Source organism: Manis pentadactyla, chromosome 14, assembly GCF_030020395.1.
Source record: "Manis pentadactyla isolate mManPen7 chromosome 14, mManPen7.hap1, whole genome shotgun sequence".
In the NCBI taxonomy this organism is placed as follows: domain Eukaryota; kingdom Metazoa; phylum Chordata; class Mammalia; order Pholidota; family Manidae; genus Manis; species Manis pentadactyla.
In genome coordinates this window covers 66141267-66165852 of record NC_080032.1, presented here as the reverse complement: position 1 = coordinate 66165852, position 24586 = coordinate 66141267, and the positions used below count along the sequence as shown (strand labels likewise).

The 24586-nt window shown below is 37.3% G+C and overlaps 1 protein-coding gene across 3 annotated transcripts in view; it reads right to left on the bottom strand.

Moving 5' to 3' along the window:
- The window catches only part of KLRG1 (killer cell lectin like receptor G1), a 67630-nt gene that overhangs the window by 18873 nt on the left and 24171 nt on the right, over positions 1 to 24586 (bottom strand). The window contains exon 6 of one of the 3 annotated variants that reach the window (XM_036909905.2): positions 7835 to 8006. The exons of the other annotated variants lie outside the window; for them this stretch is intronic. Within the exon in view, the coding sequence (XP_036765800.1) occupies positions 7986 to 8006 (21 nt within the window). The 3' untranslated portion in view covers positions 7835 to 7985. Of the gene's footprint in view, positions 1 to 7834; positions 8007 to 24586 lie in introns of those variants that run through there. 3 annotated transcript variants of the gene reach the window in all.

Here is a 24586-nt window from a genome sequence, read left to right as displayed (position 1 = left end):
AATCTCTTGGACATAAACATGAGTGACCTCTTCTTGAACATATCTCCCCAGGCAAGGGAAACAAAAGCAAAAATGAACAGGTGGGACTATATCAAGCTGAAAAGCTTCTGTACAGCAAAGGACACCATCAATAGAACAAAAAGGTATCCTACAGTATGGGAGAATATATTCATAAATGACAGATCCGAAACAGGGTTGACATCCAAAATATATAAAGAGCTCATGCACCTCAACGAACAAAAAGCAAATAATCCAATTAAAAAATGGGCAGAGGAGCTGAACAGACAGTTCTCCAAAGAAGAAATTCAGATGGCCAACAGACACATGAAAAGATGCTCCACATCACTAGTCATCAGAGAAATGCACATTAAAACCACAATGAGATATCACCTCACACCAGTAAGGATTGCCACCATCCAAAAGACAAATAACAACAAATGTTGGCGAGGTTGTGGAGAAAGGGAAACCCTCCTACACTGCTGGTGGGAATGTAAACTAGTTCATCCATTGTGGAAAGCAGTATGGAGGTTCCTCAAAAAACTCAAAATAGAAATACCATTTGACCCACGAATTCCACTCCTAGGAATTTACCCTAAGAATGCAGCAGCCCAATTTGAAAAAGACATATGCACCCCAATGTTTATCACAGCACTGCTTACAATAGCCATGAAATGGAAGCAACCTAAGTGTCCATCAGTAGATGAATGGATAAAGAAGATGTGGTACATATACACAATGGAATATTATTCAGCCATAAGAAGAAAACAAATCCTACCATTTGCAACAACATGGATAGAGCTAGAGGGTATTATGCTCAGTGAAATAAGCCAGGCGGAGAAAGACAAATACCAAATGATTTCACTCATCTGTGGAGTATAAGAACAAAGCAAAAACTGCAGGAACAAAACAGCAGCAGACTCACAGAACTCAAGAATGGACTAACAGTTCCCAAAGGGAAAGGGACTGGGGAGGATGGGTGGGAAGGGAGGGATAAGGGAGGTAGGGGAGCGGGGGGAGAAAGGGGGCATTATGATTAGCATGTATAATGTGGGGGCGGGGACACGGGGAAGGCAGTATAGCACAGAGAAGACAAGTAGTGATTCTTCAGCATCTTACTACACTGATGGATAGTGACTGTATTGGGGTTTGTGGGGGGGACTTGGTGATGGGGGGAGTCTAGTAAACATAATGTTCCTCATGTAATTGTAGATTAATGATACCAAAAAAAATTGTATGAGATAATTGGATAAACTTGAGGACTAATTATATATTTGATGGTACTAAGAAATTACTGCTATTTTTTGGATAAGGTTATTGTAGTTATGTTTTTTTAAAAAGTCATGATGATGTGATGTTTTTAGAGGTATGTACTGACATTGGTAGATGGAATGATGTATTTGCTTCAAAACAATTTTTGAGCTTGGTAATTGCTGAAGCTGGGCAGTGGCTATAGAGGGATTATTATATTGTATTCTCAACTTCCGTGTATGTTCAAAATTGTCTGCCAAAAAATAAAAATGATTTTGGATGTGGGAAAAAAGAAAATATACATATATATACAAGGTTTAACATATTTTTTAAAAAGCCAATACTGAGAGTCTACCAAATGCTTAACACTGTTTCAAGCATTTGGTTGGTATAATGTAATTCCATCTTCACAATCACTCTTTGATGTGCATACTACAATTAACACCATTTTTTAAGTGAGGAAACAGGTTTAGAGAAGTTAAGAAACTTTCCTAGGCTCCAAGTGATGAAGGAGGCCAGATCTGAGCCTGGGCATTCTATCTTCAGAGTGCACACCCCTAACTAGTACCCTCTAAAACTTAGCCGTGGGAAGGAGAAGGTTGTCCCTTGAGATTTCAGATGATAGTGGCAGGCTGAATGCAGAGAGATGTGTTCAAAGGAAGAAACATGTATGTGGGAGCAGGGAGGTGAGAAAAATTGGACAGAAGCAGCAGGAAAGGCAGAAGTTAGGGTTTCTGGGACTCCTCAGGTGAGTTCCCCTCTGAGACCTGCTGGCATCACTACGTAGCAATTGTCCTTCCCTTGGGCGAAGCATTTACAGTCGGCAGACTGTGGCCAGTACTGCTCAAGATCTGAATATGCCTTTCCCAAAAGTCAAACTACCCTGAAAAAGGAAAAGAGGTAACATGTACAAAATCTCTTGCTTAGAGCCTGTTTATTTAAGGGCCACATTGGTTTATTTACTAGAGTATGGAAAGAAAAGAGCCCTTCGGTATTCTGAAAGAGCTAATAAGACTAACTGGATAATATCATGGGATCCAAGATTCCTTCTCTGAATGATCACAATAAAAGGCTAAGAAAAGCTCCACTCTCAGACTGGATCTGGCCGTGCCCTCAGGTACTCTCATACGAGGCACATGCTACCCCTATGTTACGATCCAATCACAAGAGAGCTCTATCAGCTTGGAGCCCAGATTTGTGGTGCGCTCCCCAAAAGTGAACACAATGAAGAATCCCAACCTCATGAATTAGAAATGTTGCAAGTAAATAACCAAATACTGTTAGCACTGTGTGTGGTGGGGAAGAAAGGAATAGGGAAAATCTTGTTGTTTGGTCTGACTCTTGATGCTTTTATATTTTTGTCAAGTTGCAGTTTAAATTTGTATATATATAAAAATAATGCCTGGGACAGAAAGTGGAAGCAGCTTCAAATTTTGGTCTGCAAAAGAGAGTTAAACCAAGTTAAATGTTGAAAAAGCATAACACTGTTTGTGGGCGTGATAAAAAGTAAGGCTAGAGAAATCAGCTGAGACTTATTTATCAAGTATCTTCAAAGAAGTCTGTATTTTATCCTATAAGCAATAGGCAGCCAATGGAATCATTTAAAAACAAGAAAGTGTCATGATCAGATTTGGTTAGTATGGTGACAAGTGGCAGACAGAGGCTAGATGGTAGAAGAAGGTGGCAAAGCGAGTATTATATTAGTTCTTATTTCTCATGAAAAATGTGCCTAGAAAATGGGCTGTGTGTATATTCTGCTTCTTAAAACTGTACTCTTTAATTCTTATCACTTAGGGAAAGCCAAAATGCTTTGCACCAATATGACAAGTTCTAGACCAAAATGAAAGCCTACAAAGAAATTTTAAGACATAAACCTATGTAGATTCAGCTTACTATGCAGTTTTTTTCTTCTGGAGTTCATTAAAAGCCATAATTGACACTAAGCGGCAAGTCAGGATTAACAATTAATGTTCCCAGAGTAATTATGCATCTTGGTTTGAACTAGGATGAGGAAGGGGGACTACTAAAATAAGGTTAGATGCAGACTAATAGCACTTTAAATGACAAATACTGATACATGAGATACATATAGCACATACTAGATTCATGCCTGAGATCCTGAGCATTACAGTGAAATATTATCTTGGATGTTCTTTTTTTTTTTTTTTAATGTGCTTCCCCTACACTTGTCCCTGTTCTGTTGGCTTAGCAGAAACCAAGATGCCCTCTTTTTATGTACAGTAATGAAAGATAACCACAGGGTGGCAGCAAAGGTTAAAAATATATTAGTACTTCTACTTCATTAAATTACAAAAAATCTTGTTAAAAAAGAAGGAAGTTAGACCAAAGGAGGAGAGGATAGGAATAAAATAATCATGCAAACTTAAAATAAGAAGATAACAAAATAAGGTACTTAGCACAAACTGTACTTATCTGTGCTCAGAATTGCATTCACAACCCTGGAAATAGTTGATTTGGCAGGGGGAGGGGGGTCTTAGATTGTATTCTACAAGAAATATTACATTTCTTTGTTGTCTATAATGAAATGTGACTCTAAACCCCAGTTTTATTGTACTACAGGAAATTTATCTCAGATATTCTGGGGTTCTTCACAACTGGTGATCTAATGCAGGATCAAGGCCTTGTATCTCCTGCCCTGGCAGTCATGTCTGTTGTCTACATGACCATTTTAGATCCACCACTCTGTGTCCTCCTTGTCATTCTTAGGAATAGGAATATTTGACAAAGAACAAGTGGCTGAGCCTGGCATTTCAGGGGCCTGTAAAGCCCCTAAAAAACTACTGACCCATTTCTATCCAGCCCAGAATTGTTTTAGTCTGGGAAATGTTTGAATCATGTAAATGTTCGGTCATTTTAGTCAAAATTGGCTTTATGGCTTAATTGACTTTCTCCCTTCTCCAATTCTGTTATTCTTGTTTATTTTTTTTTTAATTAAAAGCAAGGAACCCTGCTCCAATACTCCTCCCTCGAGGTTCAATTCTTTCAGATTTTCTACATAAACAATCATGTAATACGTGACCAAAGACAGTTTTATTTCTTCCTTACCAATCTGTATGTCTTTTATTTCCTTTTCTTGTCTTATTGCATTACGTAGCCTAGAATTTTCAGGAAAATGTTCAATAGGAATGGTTAGAGGGGACTTCCTTGTCTTGTCCCAAATTTTAAGGGAAAGCATATACTCTGTTCCATCAGTATATTAGCTATAGGTTTTTTTGTAGGTGTTCTTTATCAAATTAGGTCTCCTTGTATCCCTAGTTTGGTGAGTTTTTATCATGAATGGAATTTGGATTTTGTCAAATGCTTTTTTTGCATGTATTGTTAAATCATATGATTTTTCTTCTTTAAGCCTGTTATGGATATTATCAATTACATTTCATTGATTTTCAAATGTTGAACTAACCTTATATACCTGTAATAAATCCCACTTTTCAAAGTGTAGATTTATGTTTATACATTGTTGGATTTGACTTGCTAATATTTTTATTGGGGATTTTTATGTTTTTATTTGTGAGAGTCTGCAGTTTTCCCTTTCTGTAATGTCTTTCTCTGGTTTTGGTAATACTGACCTCATAGAATGCATTAGGAAGTATTCTCTCTGCTATTTTTCTGGAAGAGATTTTAGAGAATTGGTATCATTTCTACTTCAAATATTTGGTAAAATTCAGCAGTGAAAACATTTGGTCCTGGTGTTTTCAGTTTTGGAAGCTTATAATTACTGATCCAATTCCTTTAATATAGATCTATTCAGATTATTGATTTCTTCATATGGGAGTTTGGTAGATAGTATCTTTCAACTAATTGGCCAATTTCATCTGTTATCAAATTTATGGGCATGAAGTTGTCCATAACATTCCTTTATTATTATTTTATTTTCCATGGAATCAGTTGTAATATTTATTCTTTCATTCCTAATATTGGTAATTTGTGTGTTTTTTTAATTACCCTGGTTAGTTTATCAACTTTACTTTTTCAAAGAACCAGTTTGCTGATTTTCTCCATAGATTTCTGGTTTTCAATTTCATTGATTTATGGTCCGATTGTTATTAATTCTTTTCTTCTACTTACTTTGGATTTAATTTACTGTTCTTTTTCATGTTTCCTAAAGTGGTATCTTGGATTATTGATTTTTAGATGTTTCTTCTTTTCTAACATATGTATTCAATGTTACAAAATTTCCTCTAAGCACTGCTTTTGCTGCATTACACAAATTTTGATAAGTTGTGTTTTCATTTTCATTTACTTTTAAATTTTTTAAGACTTCTTCTTGGACCCATGTGTTATTTAGAAGTATACTGTTTAACTGCCAAATATTTGAGTATTTTATAGCTATTTTTGTTTTTGACTTGTAATTTAATTTCACTCTTATCTGAAGCATATTTTCCATGATTCTATTCTTTTGAGTTTGTTATGATGTGTTTTATGAATCAGCATGTGGCCTATCTTGGTGAATGTTCCTTGTGAGCTTGAGAAGAATGTATTCTGCTATTCTTGGATGAAATATTCCATAAATGTCAATAAACTCCAGTTGCTTGATGGTGTTTTTCAGTTCAACTATATATTCTCACTGATTTTCTGCCAACTGGATCTGTCAACTGCTGATAGGATAGTAACAGCTCCAACTATAAAAGTGGATGTCTGTTTTTCCTTCCAGTTCTATCTGCTTTTGCTTTTTGAGTATTTTGAGTCTCTGTTGAGTACATACATTCTTAGAATTGTATGTCTTCTGAGAAAACTGGCCCCTTTATCATTATGTAATTTGTCTAAGATGAATATACTGAAAAGTAATTTGTCTAAGATGAATATAGCTATACCAGGCTTTTTTTTTAAATTAATGTTAGCATGGCATGACTTCCTCCATCCTTGACTTTTAATCTGTGTCTTCATACTTAAAGGGGATTTGTGGTAGACAACATATGATTGGGTCTTGTTTTTTATCCTGAAAGTGTTTTTGAATTGATGCATTTAGATCACCAACATTTAAGTCAATTTTTAATAGAGTTGGATTAATCTCTACAATAAAATTTAACTATTTTCTATTTATTGTCCTTGTTTCTTTATTTTTTTTTTTTAATCACCCACTCTTTTTTTGCCCTCTCTGGTTGTTACTGAACATTTTCTTGTGATTCCATTTTCTCTTGTCTCTTATCATGTCAATTATACTTTTTCAAAAAACCTTTTAGTCCTTGCCTAGAGTTTGCAATATGCATTTACAACTAATCTAAGTCTACTCTCAAATAACATGATACTGCTTCACAGGTAGTGCAGGTACCTTATTACAAGTTATTCCCCACTCCCATCCCTTATAACATTTCTGTCACACATTTCATGTATCCATACACTATAATCATCCAGTATATCATTGCTATTATTATTTTGAACAAACCGTTATCTGGTAGGTCAGTTAAAAATTAGAAAATAAAAGACTTTATTTTACCCTCATCTCTTCCTTCTCAAATGTTCTTCCTTTATGTAGGTTCAAGTTTCTGACCTATACCATTTTCCCTCCCTCTGAAGAATTTTAACAATTTGTGCAAGGTGGGTCTACTGAAAACAATCTCTCTCAATTTTTGTTTTTTTGAGAGGTTTTTATTTACCTTCACTTTTGAAGGGTAATGTGTCTAGATAGAGAATTCTAAGTTGGTGAGTTTTTTCTGCCAACACTTTAAATGTTTCATGCCATTCTCTTCTTGCTTACATGGTTTCTGAAGAGAAGTCTAGTGTAGTTCTTATTTTTCTTTCTCATAGGCAAGGCTTTTTAGTTCCCTCTGGGTTCTTTCAGTGTTTTCTCTTTGTCTTTGATTTTCTGTGGTTTGAATATATGACTCAGTGTAGATTTGTATGTGTGTGGTATTTATCCTTCTTGGTGTTCTCTGAACTTTCTGGATCTAGTTTGGTGTCTGTCAATGACTGGAAGATTCTCAGTCATTATTACTTCACATATTTCTTCTGTTCCTTTCTTCTGCTTCTGGTATTCCCATTACATGTATGTTACACCTTTTGTAATTGTTCCTGTTTTTGGATATTCTTTTTTTTTCTTCAATCTTTTTTCTCTTTGACTTTCAGTCTGGGAAAGTTTCAATTCTGATGACAAATGTTCTGAACATCCTCATTTTGCCCATAAACACCCTAGCTTAATGTCCTGTGTGGTAATTTCTCTGGATTATAGAGCCAGGGTTGGAATTGTTGGATGAAGGTATAGTACAAATTTAATTTCTGTATTCAGACAGAATCTAGGATGGCTGTGCCAATGTATACTACCTCCACTAGTGCATAAAGGGGTCACATTTCCACTATATTCTTGCCAATACTCATCTAATATTTTGTACTGTTTTAAATAAAAAGTCTTATTTCTTGATTTTTTATTTTTTTTACTTCTCTGATTATTAGAGAGGTGAGTCCTCTTTTTTATATTAGCCATTAGGATCTCTTCTTCTGCAGATTACCTATTCATGTAGGTGCACATTACCTATTCATGTGTTTCTATTTTTGTATTTCATCAATTCTAATGTGTACATTTTTGATATTTTAATATCCCTGAAATTGGGACACATCTTACAATGGACAATATCTATTTATCAATTGTTGACTAGCAAGCCACCACAAAATACAATAAGTTAAAACAAAAACAATTTTATTGTATTTCACTTTTCCATGGGTTGACTGGGCTTAGCTGGGTGATTCTTCTGATGGTCTTGCCATGGGTCTCTCATGAAACTTCAGGCAGACATCAGGGGGTGCTGGAATGATCTGAAGACTCTACTAGGATCCTTGGGCAGATGGGCCTATCTCCTTCTCCATGCAGTCTCAGGGAATTTCCTTGTGGTTTCTCCAACAGGGTAGCTGGTTTTGTTATATGACATCTCAGAGATCTCAAGAACAAGGGTTTTCCAAGAAACTATGGCAGAAACTGCAAGGTTACTTATGAACTAGTCCCACAAGTCACGTGATATCACTTCCATCACTTTTGATTGGTCAAGAGCATCACAGGGTCAGCTTATACTCAAGAGAAAGTGAAACAAACTCCACATCTTGAGAGAGGAGAAGCAAGATCACATTACAAAAGAGCATGTACTTGGAGATAATATTGTGGCTATCTTTGGAAACACAATGCATTAAATCTGCCATTTGGCTATAAAGTCATATCTCTCCTATATACAAAATACATTTAGCCTCTCCCCCAAAAATTTCATCTTATTATGGATGAGTCTAGGATCTCACCATCTAAATTCATTGTGAATGGGGTTTTAGGGTGAAGTTCCTTAAGCACTACTCCAGAACAGTTCCTCTCAACCTGAGGATATTTGAATTCAAGAGACAAGGTAACTGCCATACACACAAACTCAAAATATGATGGTGAGACAAAGAAAGAATAAGTGCAACAAATACTCAGTCGAGATTCAAAGGCAGGGAAAATAGCCTCCACATCTTGATGGAGGAGTGGCAAGGACACAATGCAGAAGAGCACATGGCATACCAAATTGTACATTTCAAACAGGTACACTTTATGGTACCAACCGAACTTTAATAAAAGCATTTGTTTGTTTTTAAAGAGCATGTTGTTTGGGACTTTTGCAGTCATCTTTGGAAATACAGTCTTCCATGGCATTTTACACAGCTGAAATCAGGTGGGCAATGTCATGATGTAGTCATTCCTTCTTCATGCTAATATTAACTTGGTTGTTGTCCCATTGAACTTCCCACTGAACAACTTTAATCACTCAATGTTGAAGTCAATGAATCATTTAATAATAATTTGAACAAGGAATTGCAATTCTGATTGTTGTTTGAAACCCTCCATTAGCATGCCAGTTTGTTTTCTGTATTTATGAGTCTGATTATGGAATTTCATGTTTGTTTTTTTGTTCATGTGTTTTGTGTTTTAGATTCCACATTTAAGTGAAATTATATTGTTGCCTTTTTCTGTCTGATTTATTTCACTTAGCATGATACCCTCTAGGTCCATCCATGTTGTTGCAAATGGTGAGATTTCATTCTTTTTCATGGATGAGTAATGGATTACCCAATATTCCCCCAAATAGATCTAGATTTGAATTTTTGCTCAAGCTATATATATATATATATATAATATTCTATTGTATACTGACAGCTGCACTTACTGTGGTGAGCATTTCATAATGTATGTAAGCAATGAGTCACTATGTTGTACACCTGAAACTAACATGTCAGCTGTACTTCAATTAAAATTTTAAAAAGAAAAAGGAAAATATTAGCATGAAGACCTGAAGAATGGTCATCAGCTTAGCTAGCAATCCCAGAGATATTAGTGAGGCAGTCTTTTAGGAAATGCTGCATCACCAGCAGTTACTTGATATCACAGTCTACAGTATTGTATATAAGAACATGGAGTATGAAAGTGATTCAGAAGAATTGCACTCTAAATGAAAATAAGTTTTAGGAATATTGAATGTCAGGTGATCAGAGGGAGGCACCGAACACAATTTCTACCTGACATTCCAAATATATCATTGCCATATACCAGTCAAATAGTGAAAGTCACTTGATTTCCAGCCTAATGTTTCCTATAGAACACTAAGGAAAGACTTCCTGACTTGGATAGCTCAATATGGAGGGCACTTATACAAACAGAAAATTGGATAGCATGGCATTTGTTTATCAAAATGAGGTGGGGTAAGTTAAAGTACATATTATTCTTTAAGGACGGACAAGTCCTGGACACCTAGCACTGTGTCTGTGACTCTGATGATTCTATGCTATATACTGAAATTATGCATATGTGATTGACAATCATTTTAAATAACAAGATGAGCACTTGATTCTACCCTTACTTCTTTTCCTTTCTCTCCTACTTTTCAGAAAGCTTAATTTCCTGCAATCAAATGTCATCTTTTTATTAAGAATATGATGTGTTTCTATTTTGCCTTCTTTTGTTCTTTTCTTCACTAATGAGCCTCCTACTACTGATATTCCACTTCCCATGCTACTAAATGTTATCAATTTTTCTTTCTTAATCACTCACTATTATGCTAGGACTGTGTCTGTAACTAGCAGTGATCTGAGTACAGTATACAGGCCATCTTGCTAATAAAATGATCCTAGATCTCTGTGTTGAAAATGTATGGTGTCAAAAGTTATATGACTGGCCACAAATGAACTATTTATACCTGAGTAAGGTGAAAATAATACATGACTTTTTCTAGAATCAAGGTAAAAAGAAAATGTTCTTTTTACTAGTGATTGGATAGAACAGATTCTACCTTGATTGGCCATTACAAAAAAAGAAGAAATCCTGAAAGGGTATCTCTAACTCCGCACCCTCGGAAAGGCCCTTGGCTGAGTGCTTCAGCAGCTGACATCATGACTGCAGTCACTGGCCCTGTCCACAAGAGGGCAATTAAATCCCACAATAGGATTATACACATAAGCTTTTTAAGTGATGATTTAGGGAAGAACAGAGGAAAAGGTAGTGGGATAGGAAAAACAAATAATGTTAAAAAGAAACAGCATAGAATTATACACATGCAGAGACCAAATAAGACTATTTTGCCAATCCTCAATTTCTATATGCATGAACTGATACTTGAAAAGCTTTACTCAATCTGAATCAAACTGTCAAACCTTGTAACCAATTCCCAACTTCTACCTACATTCATTTTCATTCTAATCCTTGATGCCATGGACCAGCAGTGGAGAAGTGAGGCAGCCCTCCAGCCTCAGGACATGGAGGTTTGGAAGACAAGGGCAGTCTTTCTCACTGGTACTGCTGTTATATGGCAGTGATTTTTTTGTGTGGAAGATACCTGCAATGGTGGTTTGCAGTATCACCTTGGCAGACAACAGTCCTCAGATATTCTATCAAATGCTAATCTAGATATTGCTGTGAAGTGTTCTGTAAATGTGATTAAAGTCTCTTTATAATCAGTTGATTTTAAGTAAGGGAGATTATCATAGATAATCTGAGATAATCATAATCTGGGTGGACTTGATTCAATCCGTTGAAAGGCATTAAGAGCAAAGGTGAAAATCCCCTGGTGAGAAGAAATTCCACCTGGTGGACAGCAGCTTCAAGCCCCTGCTCTGGAGAATTCTAGCCCGCCCTTTCTGACAGCCTGACCTATGGATTCTGGACTTGCCTAGTTGGCTCCACAGCTGCATAGACCAATTCCTTTGCAATACATTTCTTGATATATATCTCCTACTGGTTCTGCTTCTCTTGTTGAAGACAAGAGTCAGGACTGAGACAACATCCAGATACCAATTATCTCTCACAGGCGCCTCTGTGGATTTTAGAAGATTCCACATAGAGACAGATTCATCCCTAAGGAATTTCTGCACTGCATCATTCTCTAAAACAGGTGATATGCTCTCTGAAAGGCCTCTTATGACTCACCAACTTAGGTGAAACATTCCTCATGACTTTCTTCTGAGGTCCCCTGGTCTGGCAGGAAGTCTTCTTAGATAAAGCCCTTTGTAGATAACTCACACTCCATTACCTTCTGCTTTTCTGGGCTCAGGGGAGCTCATATAACCATTCAGGAAACGTAAAAATTGCAACTTGCCTTCACTGCAGCTACCCTTCCCTACCCTATCATCTGGGGTAATTTTTGCTAGCATCCCACTGTCAGACCTCTGTAAGCAACATTCAGGCACAGCTTCTATGTCACTTACAAAACGAATTGAAGTCAAGTTTTTCCAAGCACTCTCTTGTTCAAACAGCGCCAGATCTATGTTTTCATAACTGAGCAACATAGAGCCAGGGAGTAAGACTCCATCCACCTCCCGCAAGCAGCACCCCATCTCTCCCTGGAGTGTTCCAGTCCCTCCGTTGCTTGGCTTGGGGGTGGGAGGGGAAACACCCAGCAATCTCTTCATCCACAAATTCCTTCAAAGAATTTGCCTCTGTAATCATTATCTTTTCTTACATGGGCTGCTGGTAATTGTCCCTAGACCAGCTGGGAGAGTCCCGCAGGGTGTGGTTAAGGACTCTCTTCTGGAATATAGGATTTCTCATCACCTACTATTTTCAGCTTTAGGTTTCAGCCAAATTTTGAGACCCCAGAAAAAAGTCCCTTTCTAATATTCTATTACTATCATCACCGAATAATGTCTTGCATTCTCAGAAAAATCAATTATTCATAGGTAAGCTTCTATCCAGAGTTTTGTATCTTTACAGAGCATCCCCAGACTGTTCTAATCTCTCAATAATGTTTTCCACTTGTGGTTCTGTTTCTGAGACCAGGGATACTTCCTGAGTTCATGCATCTGCCAGTGAGTATCTGACATGCTGTTCACTGGCTCCTAAAGCCTCCTACATGAGCTTTCCTGAATGTAACCACTGCATTCATCCCACTGTTTCACTGACAGATGCACCGATTATACATCCGTTTTGCCACAACAATGCTGATTCCAGTTAATTCCTGATGTCTCTATAATTATGTCTTTTATTAGAAGTTAAAGGTAATTGCCTTACACTCTCCCTTAACTAATTTAATCTTACAATGAAGAACAAAGGATTTCAAATGATATGAAACCCAGAATTTATAAAAGACAATAAATTTGAAGATGCTCCACATCACTTGTCATCAGAGAAATGCAAATTAAAACCACAATGAGATATCACCTCACACCAGTAAGGATGGCTACTATCCAAAAGACAAACAACAACAAATGTTGGCGAGGCTGTGGAGAAAGGGGAACCCTCCTACACTGCTGGTGGGAATGTAAATTAGTTCAACCATTGTGGAAAGCAGTACGGAGGTTCCTCAAAATGCTCAAAATAGAAATACCATTTGACCCAGGAATTCCACTTCTAGGAATTTACCCCAAGAATGCAGCACTCCAGTTTGAAAAAGACAGATGCACCCCTATGTTTATCACTGCACTATTTACAATAGCCAAGATATGGAAGCAACCTAAATGTCCATCAGTAGATGAATGGATAAAGAAGATGTGGTACATATACACAATGGAATATTATTCAGCCATAAGAAAAAACAAATCCTACCATTCGCAACAACATGGATGGAGCTAGAGGGTATTATGCTCAGTGAAATAAGCCAGGCGGAGAAAGACAAGTACCAAATGATTTCACTCATATGTGGGGTATAAGAACAAAAGAAAACTGAAGGAACAAAATAGCAGCAGAATCACAGAACCCAAGAATGGACTAATAGTTACCAAAGGGAAAGGGACTGGGGAGGACGGGTGGGAAGGGAGGGATAAGGGCGGGAAAAAAAGAAAGGGGGCATTACGATTAGTATGTATAGTGTGTGGGGGTGGGCACAGGGAGGACTGTGCAACACAAAGAAGAGAAGTAGTGATTTTACAGTATCTTACTATGTTGATGGGCACTGACTGTGAACGGGGATGTGGGGGGCACTTGGTGAAGGGGGGAGCCTAGTAAACATAATGTCCTTCATGTAATTGTAGATTAATGATACCAAAATAAAATTTAAATAAATAAATAAATAAATATAATAAGTTTGATATATAAAATCCTAAATTTCTAACTAGGAAAAAAAATTCCATCACATACAAGTTATAAGAAAAATGACAAACTTTGACAAAATATTTTCAGCTTGCTCACACTTAAATAGCTAATTTATTTCATTGATAAAGAATTTTTTTCTTACAAAGTATTTAGGGAAAGACCAATCACCCAATTTAAAAAAAAAAGGATGAAGGAAGAGAGGATTCAAGATGGTGGCATGAGAGGTGAGACAGAGAACTCCTCCCAAAACCATATATAGTATGAAAATATAGTTAATACAACTGATCCTAAAACAGTAATAGGAAAAAAGGCTGCCCCAAGACTGCATACACCTGGAGAACAAAGCAGACCTCACGAAACAGAGTAATGCACCAAAGCCTTGATCCCGTGGGACCCAAGCCCTTCCCCAACCCCAAATCACTGGCAGGAGGAAGAGAAATGGAGCAGCGAGCGGGTGGAAGCCTAGAACTGCTGAACACCCAGCCCTGGAGCTCTGCTTTGGAGCACAAACCTACATTGTGTGGTACTCTGGAGGTTGGTGGGGTTGGGGAGCTGGGACAGGTGGAGTGCTTGAGAGACTGAGATTCTGGCCATTTCTGGAGGACAGGGATCCACATCTAGATGCTCTGGGACAAAGGAAAGGTGGGCGGTCTGAGAGGCTTCCTAGCAGCGAGAGGGCTGCTGAAAGGGTGGGGTTTGCATGGAGCTTGCTGCACGGGAGAAGAGATAGGTGGACAACGTTGTCTGGACACACTCTGCCCAGCAGGTTGGGAACTTTCAGGAACTTCAAGAGCTCCATTCCCCTGGCTGGATACTCAGCTCCTGCCCCTTCCTCCTGGCCTACTGGCACCAGCTCGCAAACCAGCAGTCACTGCACTGGCGTCAGGCCAGCCAAAGGGAGGCCCCACCTACAACAGCTAGAGACACAAAGCACAGAGGCTTACCCCTGTGTGCTCAGCCCACTGGCTCTGAAACTAGAGACAGACACTGCAGCGGGAAAGCAGGAAACACCTCTTTCCTACCCCCAGGCACCAGCAACACTCCCCTGTGACCCCCAACCTCACTCCAGGGGCTGAGCAGCTCTGGAGAGTAGAACTTCTGGGCACTAGAGGGTGCCACATAGAAATATGAAATGTGAAAGGAACCTGGTCCAGACCAAAATCTCAGAAACCCCAGAAAAAAGGCCAAATGAAACTGAACTCACCAAACTTCCGGAGAGTTCAAAATAAATATTCATAAACCTGCTCATGGAGGTACAGAAAAATACTCAAGAACTGAGGAACAAATTTAAGATGGAGACTCAATCATTAAGAAATTCCATAACTGAAATGAAACATACAACCAAGGGATTTAAAAGCAGATTAGATGTAGTAGAAGAGATGGTAAATGGAACAAAATTAGAGAAGAGGAATACAAAGAAGCTGAGGCACAGAGAGAAAAAAGGATCTCTAAGAATGAAAGAATATTGAGAGAACTCTGTGACCAATCCAAATGGAACAATATTCACATTATAGGGACACCAGATGAAGAAGAGAGAGAAAAAGAGAAAGTGTCATTGAGGAGGTAATTGCTGAAATCTTCCACAATCTGGGGACAGAGATAGTCTCTCAAGCCATGGAGGTGCACAGTTCTCCCAACACAAGGGACCCAAGGAAGACAGCATCAGACATATAATAATTAAAATGGCAAAGGTCAAGGATAAAGACAGACTTTTTAAAAGCAGCCAGAGAGAGAAAAAAGATCACATACAAAGGAAAACCCATCAGGCTATCATCAGATTTCTGAACAGAAACCTTACAAGCCAGAAGGGAGTGGCATGATATATTTAATTCAATGAAGCAGAAAGGCCTCAAACCAAGAATACTCTACCCTGCAAGGTTATCATTTAAATTTGAAGGAGGGATTAAACAATTTTCAGAAAAGCAAAAGCTGAGAGAATTTAACTCCCACAAGCCACCTCTACAGTGCATTTTGGAGGGACTGCTATAAATGGAAGTATTCCAAAGGCTAAATAGATGTCACCAGGGGAAATAAAACCACAGCAAAGTAGAACAATTAATTACTAAGCAGATGCAAAATCAAATCAACTACCCCCAAAGTCAATCAAAGGATAGACAAAGAGTACAGAATATGATATGTAATATATAAAGAATGGAGGAGGAAGAAAAAGGAGGAAAAAAAAGAATCTTTAGGTTGTGTTTGTAAGAGCATATGAGGTGAGTTAAATTAGACTGTCAGATAGTAAGGGAATTACCCTTGAACCTTTGGTAACCTCGAATATAAAGCCTACAATGTCAATAAGTACATACCTAGTGATAATAACCCTAAGTGTAAATGGACTGAATGCACCAATCAAAAAACATAGAGTCACTGAATGGATAAAAAAACAAGACCCATCTATATGCTGCCTACAAGAGACTCACTTCAAACCCAAAGACAGACTGAAAGTAAAGGCATGGAAAAGATATTTCATGCAACTAATAGGGAGAAAAAAGGAGGTGCTGCAGTATATGCATCAGACAAAATAGACTTCAAAACAAAGAAAATCAGAAGAGACAAAGAAGGACATTAGATAATGATAAAGGGGTCAGTCCAACTAGAGATATAACAATTATACATATCTAGGCACCCAACACAGAATCACCTACATATGTGAAACAAATACTAATGGAATTAAAGGGGGAAATAGAATGCAATGCATTCATTTTAGGAGACTTCAACACACCACTCACTCCAAAGGACAGATGAACCAGAGAGAAAATAAGTAAAGAGAAAGAGGCACTGAACAACGTATTAGAACAGATAGACCTAACTGATATCCACAGAACACTCCATCCAAAAGCAACAGGATACACATTCTTCTCAAGTGCACATGGCACATTTTCAAGAATAGATTATATACTAGGCCACAAAAAGAGCCTCAGTAAATTCAAAAAGATTGAAGTTGTACTAACCAGCTTCTCAGATCACAAAGGTATGAAACTAGAAATAAATTACACAAAGAAAATGAAAAAGCCCACAAACACATGGAGGCTTAATAAGATGCTCCTAAATAATCAAGGGATCAATGACCAAATAAAAACAGATATCAAGCAATATATGGAGACAAATGAAAACAATAATTCAACACTGCAAAATTTGTGGGATGCAGCAAAGGCCGTGCGAAGAGGGAAGTATATTGCAATACAGGCCTACCTCAGGAAAGAAGAACAATCCCAAATGAACAGTCTAAGCTCACCAATAACAAAACTAGAAAAGGAAGAACAAATGAGGCCCAAAGTCAGTAGAAGGAGGGGCATAATAAAGATTAGAGCAGAAATAAATAAAATCAAGAAGAATAAAACAATAGAAAGAATCAAAGAAAGCAGGAGCTGGTACTTAGAGAAAATAAACAAAATAGATAAACCCCTAGCCAGACTTATCAAGAAAAAAAGAGAGTCTACAAACATAAACAGAATCAGAAATGAGAAAGGCTAAATCACTACAGATACCACATAAATACAAAGAATTATGAGAGAATACTATGAAAAATTGTATGGTAACAAACTGGATAACCTTGAAGAAATGGACAACTTTCTAGAAAAATACAACTTTCCAAGGCTAACCCAGGAAGAAACAGAAAATCTGAATAGGCCAATTACCAGCAAGGAAATTGAACTGCTAATCAAAAAACTACCTAAGAACAAAATGCCTGAACCAGATGGTTTCACTGCTAAATTTTATCAAACATTTACTGAAGACTTAATACCCATCCTCCTTAAAGTTTTCCAAAAAGTAGAAAGAGAAGGAAATACTCCCAAAATCATTCTATGAGGCCAACATCACTCTAATACCAAAACCAGGCAAAGACACCACAAAAAAAAAAAAGAAAATTACAGACCAATATCCTGATGAACATAGATGCAAAAATACTCAACAAAATATTAGCAAACCGAATTCAAAAATACATCAAAAAGATTGTCCATTATGATCAAGTGGGATTCATCCCAGAGATGCAAGAATGGTACAACATTCAAAAATGCATCAACACCATTCACCATATCAATAAAAAGAAAGACAAAAACCACATGATCAACTCCATAGATGCTGAAAAAACATTTGACAAAATTCAACATCCATTCATGATAAAAACTCTCAACAAAATGGGTATAGAGGACAAGTACCTCAACATAATAAAGGCCATATATGACAAACCCACAGCCAACATTATACTTAACAGCAAGAATCTGAAAGCTTTTCCTTTAAGATTGCAAACAAGACAAGGACTTCCACTCTCTCCACTTTTATTCAACATAGTTCTGGAGGTTCTCGCCATGACAATCAGAAAACACAAAGAAATAAAAAGCATCCAGATTGGCAAGGAAGAAGTTAAATTGTCCCTGTTTGCAGATGACATGATATTGTACATAAAAATCCATTAAGAATCCACTCCAAAACTACTAGATGTAATATCTGAATTCAGCAAAGTTGCAGGATACAAAATCAATACACAGAAATCTCTTGCATTCCTGTACACTAACGATGAACTAGCAGAAATAGGAATCAGGAAAACAATTCTATTCACAATTGCATCAAAAATAATAAAATTCTTAGGAATCAACCTAACCAAGGAAGTGAAAGACCTATACTCTGAATACTACAAGACACTCATGAGAGAATTAAAGAAGATATCAATAAATGGAAACACATCCCATGCTCGTGGATAGGAAGAATTAATATTGTCAAAATGGCCATCCTGCCTAAAGCAATCTACAGATTCAATGCAATCCCTATCAAAACACCAACAGCATTCTTCAATGAACTAGAGCAAATAGTTCTAAAATTCATATAGAGCCACAAAAGACCCCGAATAGCCAAAGCAATCCTAAGAAGGAAGAATAAAGCAGGAGAAATTATGCTCCCTGACTTCAAGCTCTACTACAAAGCTACAGTAATCAAGACAATTTGGTACTGGCACAAGAACAAACCCATAGACCAGTGGAAAAGAACAGAGAGTCAAGATAGTAACCCAAACACATATGGTCAATTAATATTCAATAAAGGAGCCATGGATATACAATGGGAAATGACAGCCTCTTCAACCACTGGTGTTGGGAAAACTGGACAGCTACCTATAAGAGAATGAAACTGGATTATTGTCTTACCCCATACATAAAAGTAAACTTGAAATGGATCAAAGAACTAAATGTAAGTCATGAAACCATAAAACTCTTAGAAAAATACATAGGCAAAAATCTCTTGGACAAAAACATGAGCAACTTCTTCATGAACAAATCTCCCTGAGCAAGGGAAACAAAAGCAAAAATGAACAAGTGGGACTATATCAAACTAAAAAGATTCTGCACAGCAAAGGACACCATCAGTAGGACAAAATGACATCCTACAGTATGGGAGAATATATTCATAAATGACATATCCAATAAGGGGTTGACATCTAAAATATATAAAGAGCTCAAGCACTGCAACAAACAAAAAGCAAATAATCCAATTAAAAAATGGGCAGAGGAGCTGAACAGACAGTTCTCCAAAGAAGAAATTCAGATAGCAAACAGACACATTAAAAGATGCTTCATGTCACTAATCATCAGAGAAATGCAAATTAAAATCACAATGAGATATCACCTCACACCAGTTAGGATGGCCACCATCCAAAAGACAAACAACAACAAATGTTGGTGAGGATGTGGAGAAAGGGAAATCCTCCTACACTGCTGGTGGGAATGTAAAATAGTTCAACCATTGTGGAAAGCAGTATGGAAGTTCCTCAAAACACTCAAAATAGAAATACCATTGACACAGGAATTCTACTCCTAGCAATTTACCCTAAGAATGCAGGAGCCCAGTTTGAAAAGGACATATGCACCCCTATGTTTATTGCAGCACTATTTACAATAGCCAAGAATGGAAACAACTTAGGTGTCCATCAGTAGATGAACAGATAAAGAAGATGTGGTACATATGCACAATGGAATATTATTCAGCCATAAGAAGAAAACAAATCCTACCATTTGCAACAACATGGATGGAGCTAAAGGGTATTATGCTCAGTGAAATAAGCCAGGGGGGGAAAGACAAGTATCAAATGATTTCACTCATCTGTGGAACATAAGAACAAAGCAAAAACTGCAGGAACAAAACAGCAGCAGACTCACAGAACCCAAGAATGGACAAAGAGTTACCAAAGGGAAAGGGACTGGGGAGGCTGGGTGGGAAGGGAGGGATAAGGGGGGGAAAAGGGCATTACGATTAGCACGCATAATGTAGGGGGAGGGGACATGGGGAAGGCAGTACAACACAGAGAAGACAAGTAGTGATTCTATAGCATCTTACTACGCTGATGGACAGTGACTGTAATGGGGTATGTGGGGGGGACTTGATAATAGGGGGAGTCTAGTATCCATAGTGTTGCTCATGTAATTGTACATTAATGATACTAAAACAAAATTTTAAAAAAACATAACTATAATTTATGCAGATGTTATATATTCTAGCCTTAAATACATTATTTTATAGGGTACAGCAAAAAATAAAATAAAATAAAAAATAAATGGAGAGGAGAGTTATGAAAGATATTAAGGAGCAAGAATTGTTTGACTTTGAACTACAATGCTAATGGCAGGTGAGGAAAAGGCAAATGTCTTTGATGGCTCCCATTTTCCAACCGGGTGACTGAATGGATGGTAGTGCAGTTAAGTGAAATAGGAAATACTAGAGGAAATGGAAATTTGGGGTGGAAAAAGAACACAGTGAGGTCAGTTTTTAAGATAACTGAGTTTGACTTCTAAATATAAAGTCAGTCAGTCATGGGAATGGAAAGTACAGCACAGGGAATATAATCAGTAACATTATAATATCTTTGCATGGTGACAGAAGATAACTACACCTATTGTAATGAGCATTTTGTAATGTATGTAATTATTGGATCAGTATGTTGTACACCTGAAACCAATACAATATTGTATATAAGCTATACTTCAATTTTAAACTTTTAATAAATAAATTTTTAAAAATAAAATAAAATCAAGGCTATGAACTGATAAAGGAAATACAAATGGCTCTTGAGCACGTAACAAGTGCTCATTATCATTCCTAATGAGGTAAATATAAATTAAAACTACAATGAGAGACTATTTTTTATCTCTCTAATTAGCAAAAATCAAAATGATTGGTGAAGATGAAGAGAAAATGAAACTATTATAAATTGTTGGTGGGAATTAACTGCAGATTTTTGTAGAGCCATCTGGTATGTACAAAAACAGCCAAAAAGTATGAAATTACATCTGTAGAAATAGAGTCAATGAAGCATTGTTTGTAAAGGCAAGAGAGGATATAATCTAAACATCCATTAATTGGAGAATAGCTAAGTAAATTGTTAAATCCATAAAACAGAATTCTATCCAGCCATTAAAAAGAATGAGGCAATTTTGAAAATAAATATAGAAAGATTCAAGAAATATTGTTAATCAGGGGAAAATATTAAGTTCAGAACAGTGTGTATACTACACTACAACTTGAATTAAATGTGTGTGTGTGTGTGTGCGCGCGCGCACGCCTGTGTACACAGATACTTGTATATGAATAGATTATCTTGGGAAAAGAACATAAAAAGCCAGCAGCATTTTTCTCCAGGGAATGGAACTGGGTGAAGCAGCAATCAGAACTGATACATCCCTTTTTTACTTTTGAATTTTGTACTGTGGGCAGGCACATCTTCAAACCATAGCAAATTGTAATTTTTAAGAGGTAACACATAAAAAAGAGAATCACTCAGGGTGACAAGTTTTGAGGGAACTAGACAAGTGAAGTCACAGAGAATAAGGAGATTGGCTATTTTAGATGGAATGATCATGGCTAAACCTAGGCTCAGAGAAGTTAAACATTTTGCCTAAAGTCACACAGCAATTATTAGGAAAAGGATTTGAACACAGGTTTGTCTTACTGACTTCAGCATCAGGATTCTTTCCACGATGTTCCCATACCTCCCAAGTGGGGACAAGGCATTTTCTAAGGAAAAATACATAACATATAGCCAAATGAGGAACACTTTTAGGAAAAGTGAGCATTCTATACCTGGCACAGCAAGCAGCATTTAGATGCAAACAGTTGGTTACAAGTCATGCAGGGTCTTACAGAGAAAAAATTACTTAAGCAAAAAATAGAAAGAATTAACAAAACAAAAACTTGCTAGTTCTTAAGAGGGCTCTACAGAGCACATTCCAGCCAATCTGTGGAGACATGCCATGTATAGTGCAGTTAGTTTGGGACCAATTTGGTGAGGCAGCCCCAGGCCACAAGAGCCAGTTTAGCTAAGACAGGCCCAAACCTTAGAGCCATCTTATCATCCGTTACAACTTGGAATGTGAGCAGTGAGGTTGCTGACCCTGTAGCCAGGTGACCAAAGATGTGGGCTTTTTGAAGATGCACAGGGCTTGTTCTCATGGGACAAAAAAAGAAAATGCAACTTTTGAAAGTTTTAGAAAGGGGTTGCTGGTGAGGAGAAAGAAGAAGTCACAGTAAGTATCCAAAGCACAAAAGGAACAGCCAGGCCAAAAGCCGGGAGGGCGATCTGGTCTGAGGCACATCAGGGTCTAGTCCTCTCAGCATGAAACACTGATGCCTACCCTTAGTTCCTGCCCACGCCCATGTCCCACTCCTGATCCAGGCCTCCTTCACTTGACTGTTCTCTCACTGTCCCTGCCAGTAAACCCCAGCTGGTAATCCTATTATCCGCAATCCTGTTACACTGAATAAAGGAGACTCTATATTATTAGCCTTTATCAGAAAGTTCCCACACTTCTTAGGCTTAACTGCAACCCAAATGTTCTTAAAAAGTGGTATCCTCTCAAAGTGAGGCTAAATTCCCCATAGTAGGAGTGGTGAGATGAGGAAGTCTGTCCTTTTGCTGCTGTTGAGGTATTGTTCCCTTGGCTGATTTCCAGACCATTATTTCTTCACTACATAAAAAAAAATGGCTCCTTGAATAGTGGTGGATGGTTGAGTAATCTTGTGAATGTTATTAATGCTACTGATTTATACACCTAAAAAATGGCTAAAATGGCACATTTTGTTTATATATTTTACCACAATAAAAAAAAATGGCTCCTTTGAGGCACATACCATTTGCCACCATATTCTCCTTCCTGACATTATCATTCTCAGGCTGTTCCATCCCTCACAATGCCTAATGCAAAATCCAGGATTTTGGCCCCCAACTCAGTCATCTTCTCTATTCTAAGTTAAACCTGTACTCAAAAGATCAAAAATAAATTAATGATTAAAGTGTAAAACAACATAGGAATAATATAAACTTATTAGAAAAAACTTTTGGAAAATGTATATAATCCTGAGTAGGGGATTCTAGCTGGAAAACCAAAATCCATAACAAAGGAGAAAAACAGAGATTTGACTTTATTAAAACATAAAATGTATGAAAAAAAGAGTATCTCCATGATATCTAGAATATAATTATAATAAACAGAAAGAAAACACAACACATATGACTGACAAAAGGCGAAAAGGAAAATACAAACTATAACTGGGATAAGCCATTCCAATTCCTCCACAAATTAATAATAATAATAATAGTAATTAGCTAATATTTAAACATAAAGAACACATGCCACTGGAAAGAGGGAGGACCAGTATGCTGATACATTGCTAGTTGGAGTACAATTGCCTCAGTCTTTTTGTAAAGCAATCCAATGGTATCTATTAATATTTTTTTCTCATAAAGAGTTTATTCCTTTTTTTCCCAATTAAGGTATCATTGATATACAATCCTATGAATATTTCACATGAGCAACACTGCGGTTTCAACATTCACCCATATTATCAAGTCTCCCTCCACCCCACTGCAATCACTGTCCATCAGCATAGTAAGATGCTATAGAGTCAATTCTTGTCTTCTCTGTGCTGTACTGCCTTCCTCATCACCTACCTATATAGTGAGTGCTAATTATAATGCCCCTTAAACCTCTTCTCCCTCCCTCCCCACCAACCTTCCCCAACCCCTTCCCTTTGGTAACCACTGTCCCTTCTTGGAGTCTGAGTCTGCTGCTATTTTGTTCCTTCAGTTTTGCTTTGGTGTTACACTCCACAAATGAGTACAATTCTTCTTTCTTGAGGTAAGCCTATATTGCTATATACTTTCCTCTTAGAACTGCCTTCACTGCATCTCACAGGTTTGGGGGTGTTGGGTTGTTGTTTTCATTTGTTTCCACATATTGCTTGATCTCTGTTTTTATTTGGTCATTGACCCACTCATTATTTAGGAGCATGTTGTTAAGCCTCCATGTGTTTGTGGGCTTTTTTGTTTTCTTTGCATAATTTATTTCTAGTTTTATACCTTTGGTCTGAGTTGCTGGTTGGTGCAATTTCAATCCTTCTGAATTTACTGAGGTTCTTTTTGTGGCCTAGTATATGATCTATTCTGGAAAACTTTCCATGTACACTAGAAAAGAATGTGTGTCCTGCTGCTTTTGGGTGGAGTGTACTGTAGATGTCTATTAGGTCCATCTGTTCTAATGCACTGTTCAGTGCCTCTGTGTCCTTACTTATTTTCTGTCTGGTTGATCTGTCTTATGGAGTGGGTGGTAGGCTGAAGTCTCCTAAAATGAATGCATTGCATTTTATTTCCCCCTTTAATTCTGTTAGTATTTGTTTCACAAATGTAGGTGCTCCTATGTTGGGTACATAAATATTTTTAATGGCTATATCCTCTTGTTGGACTGACCCCTTTATCAATATGTAATATCCTTCTTTGTCTCTGTGTTCTTTGTTTTGAAATCTATTTTGTCTGATACAAGTACTTCAATTCCTGCTTTTTTCTCCCTATTAGTTGCTTGAAAT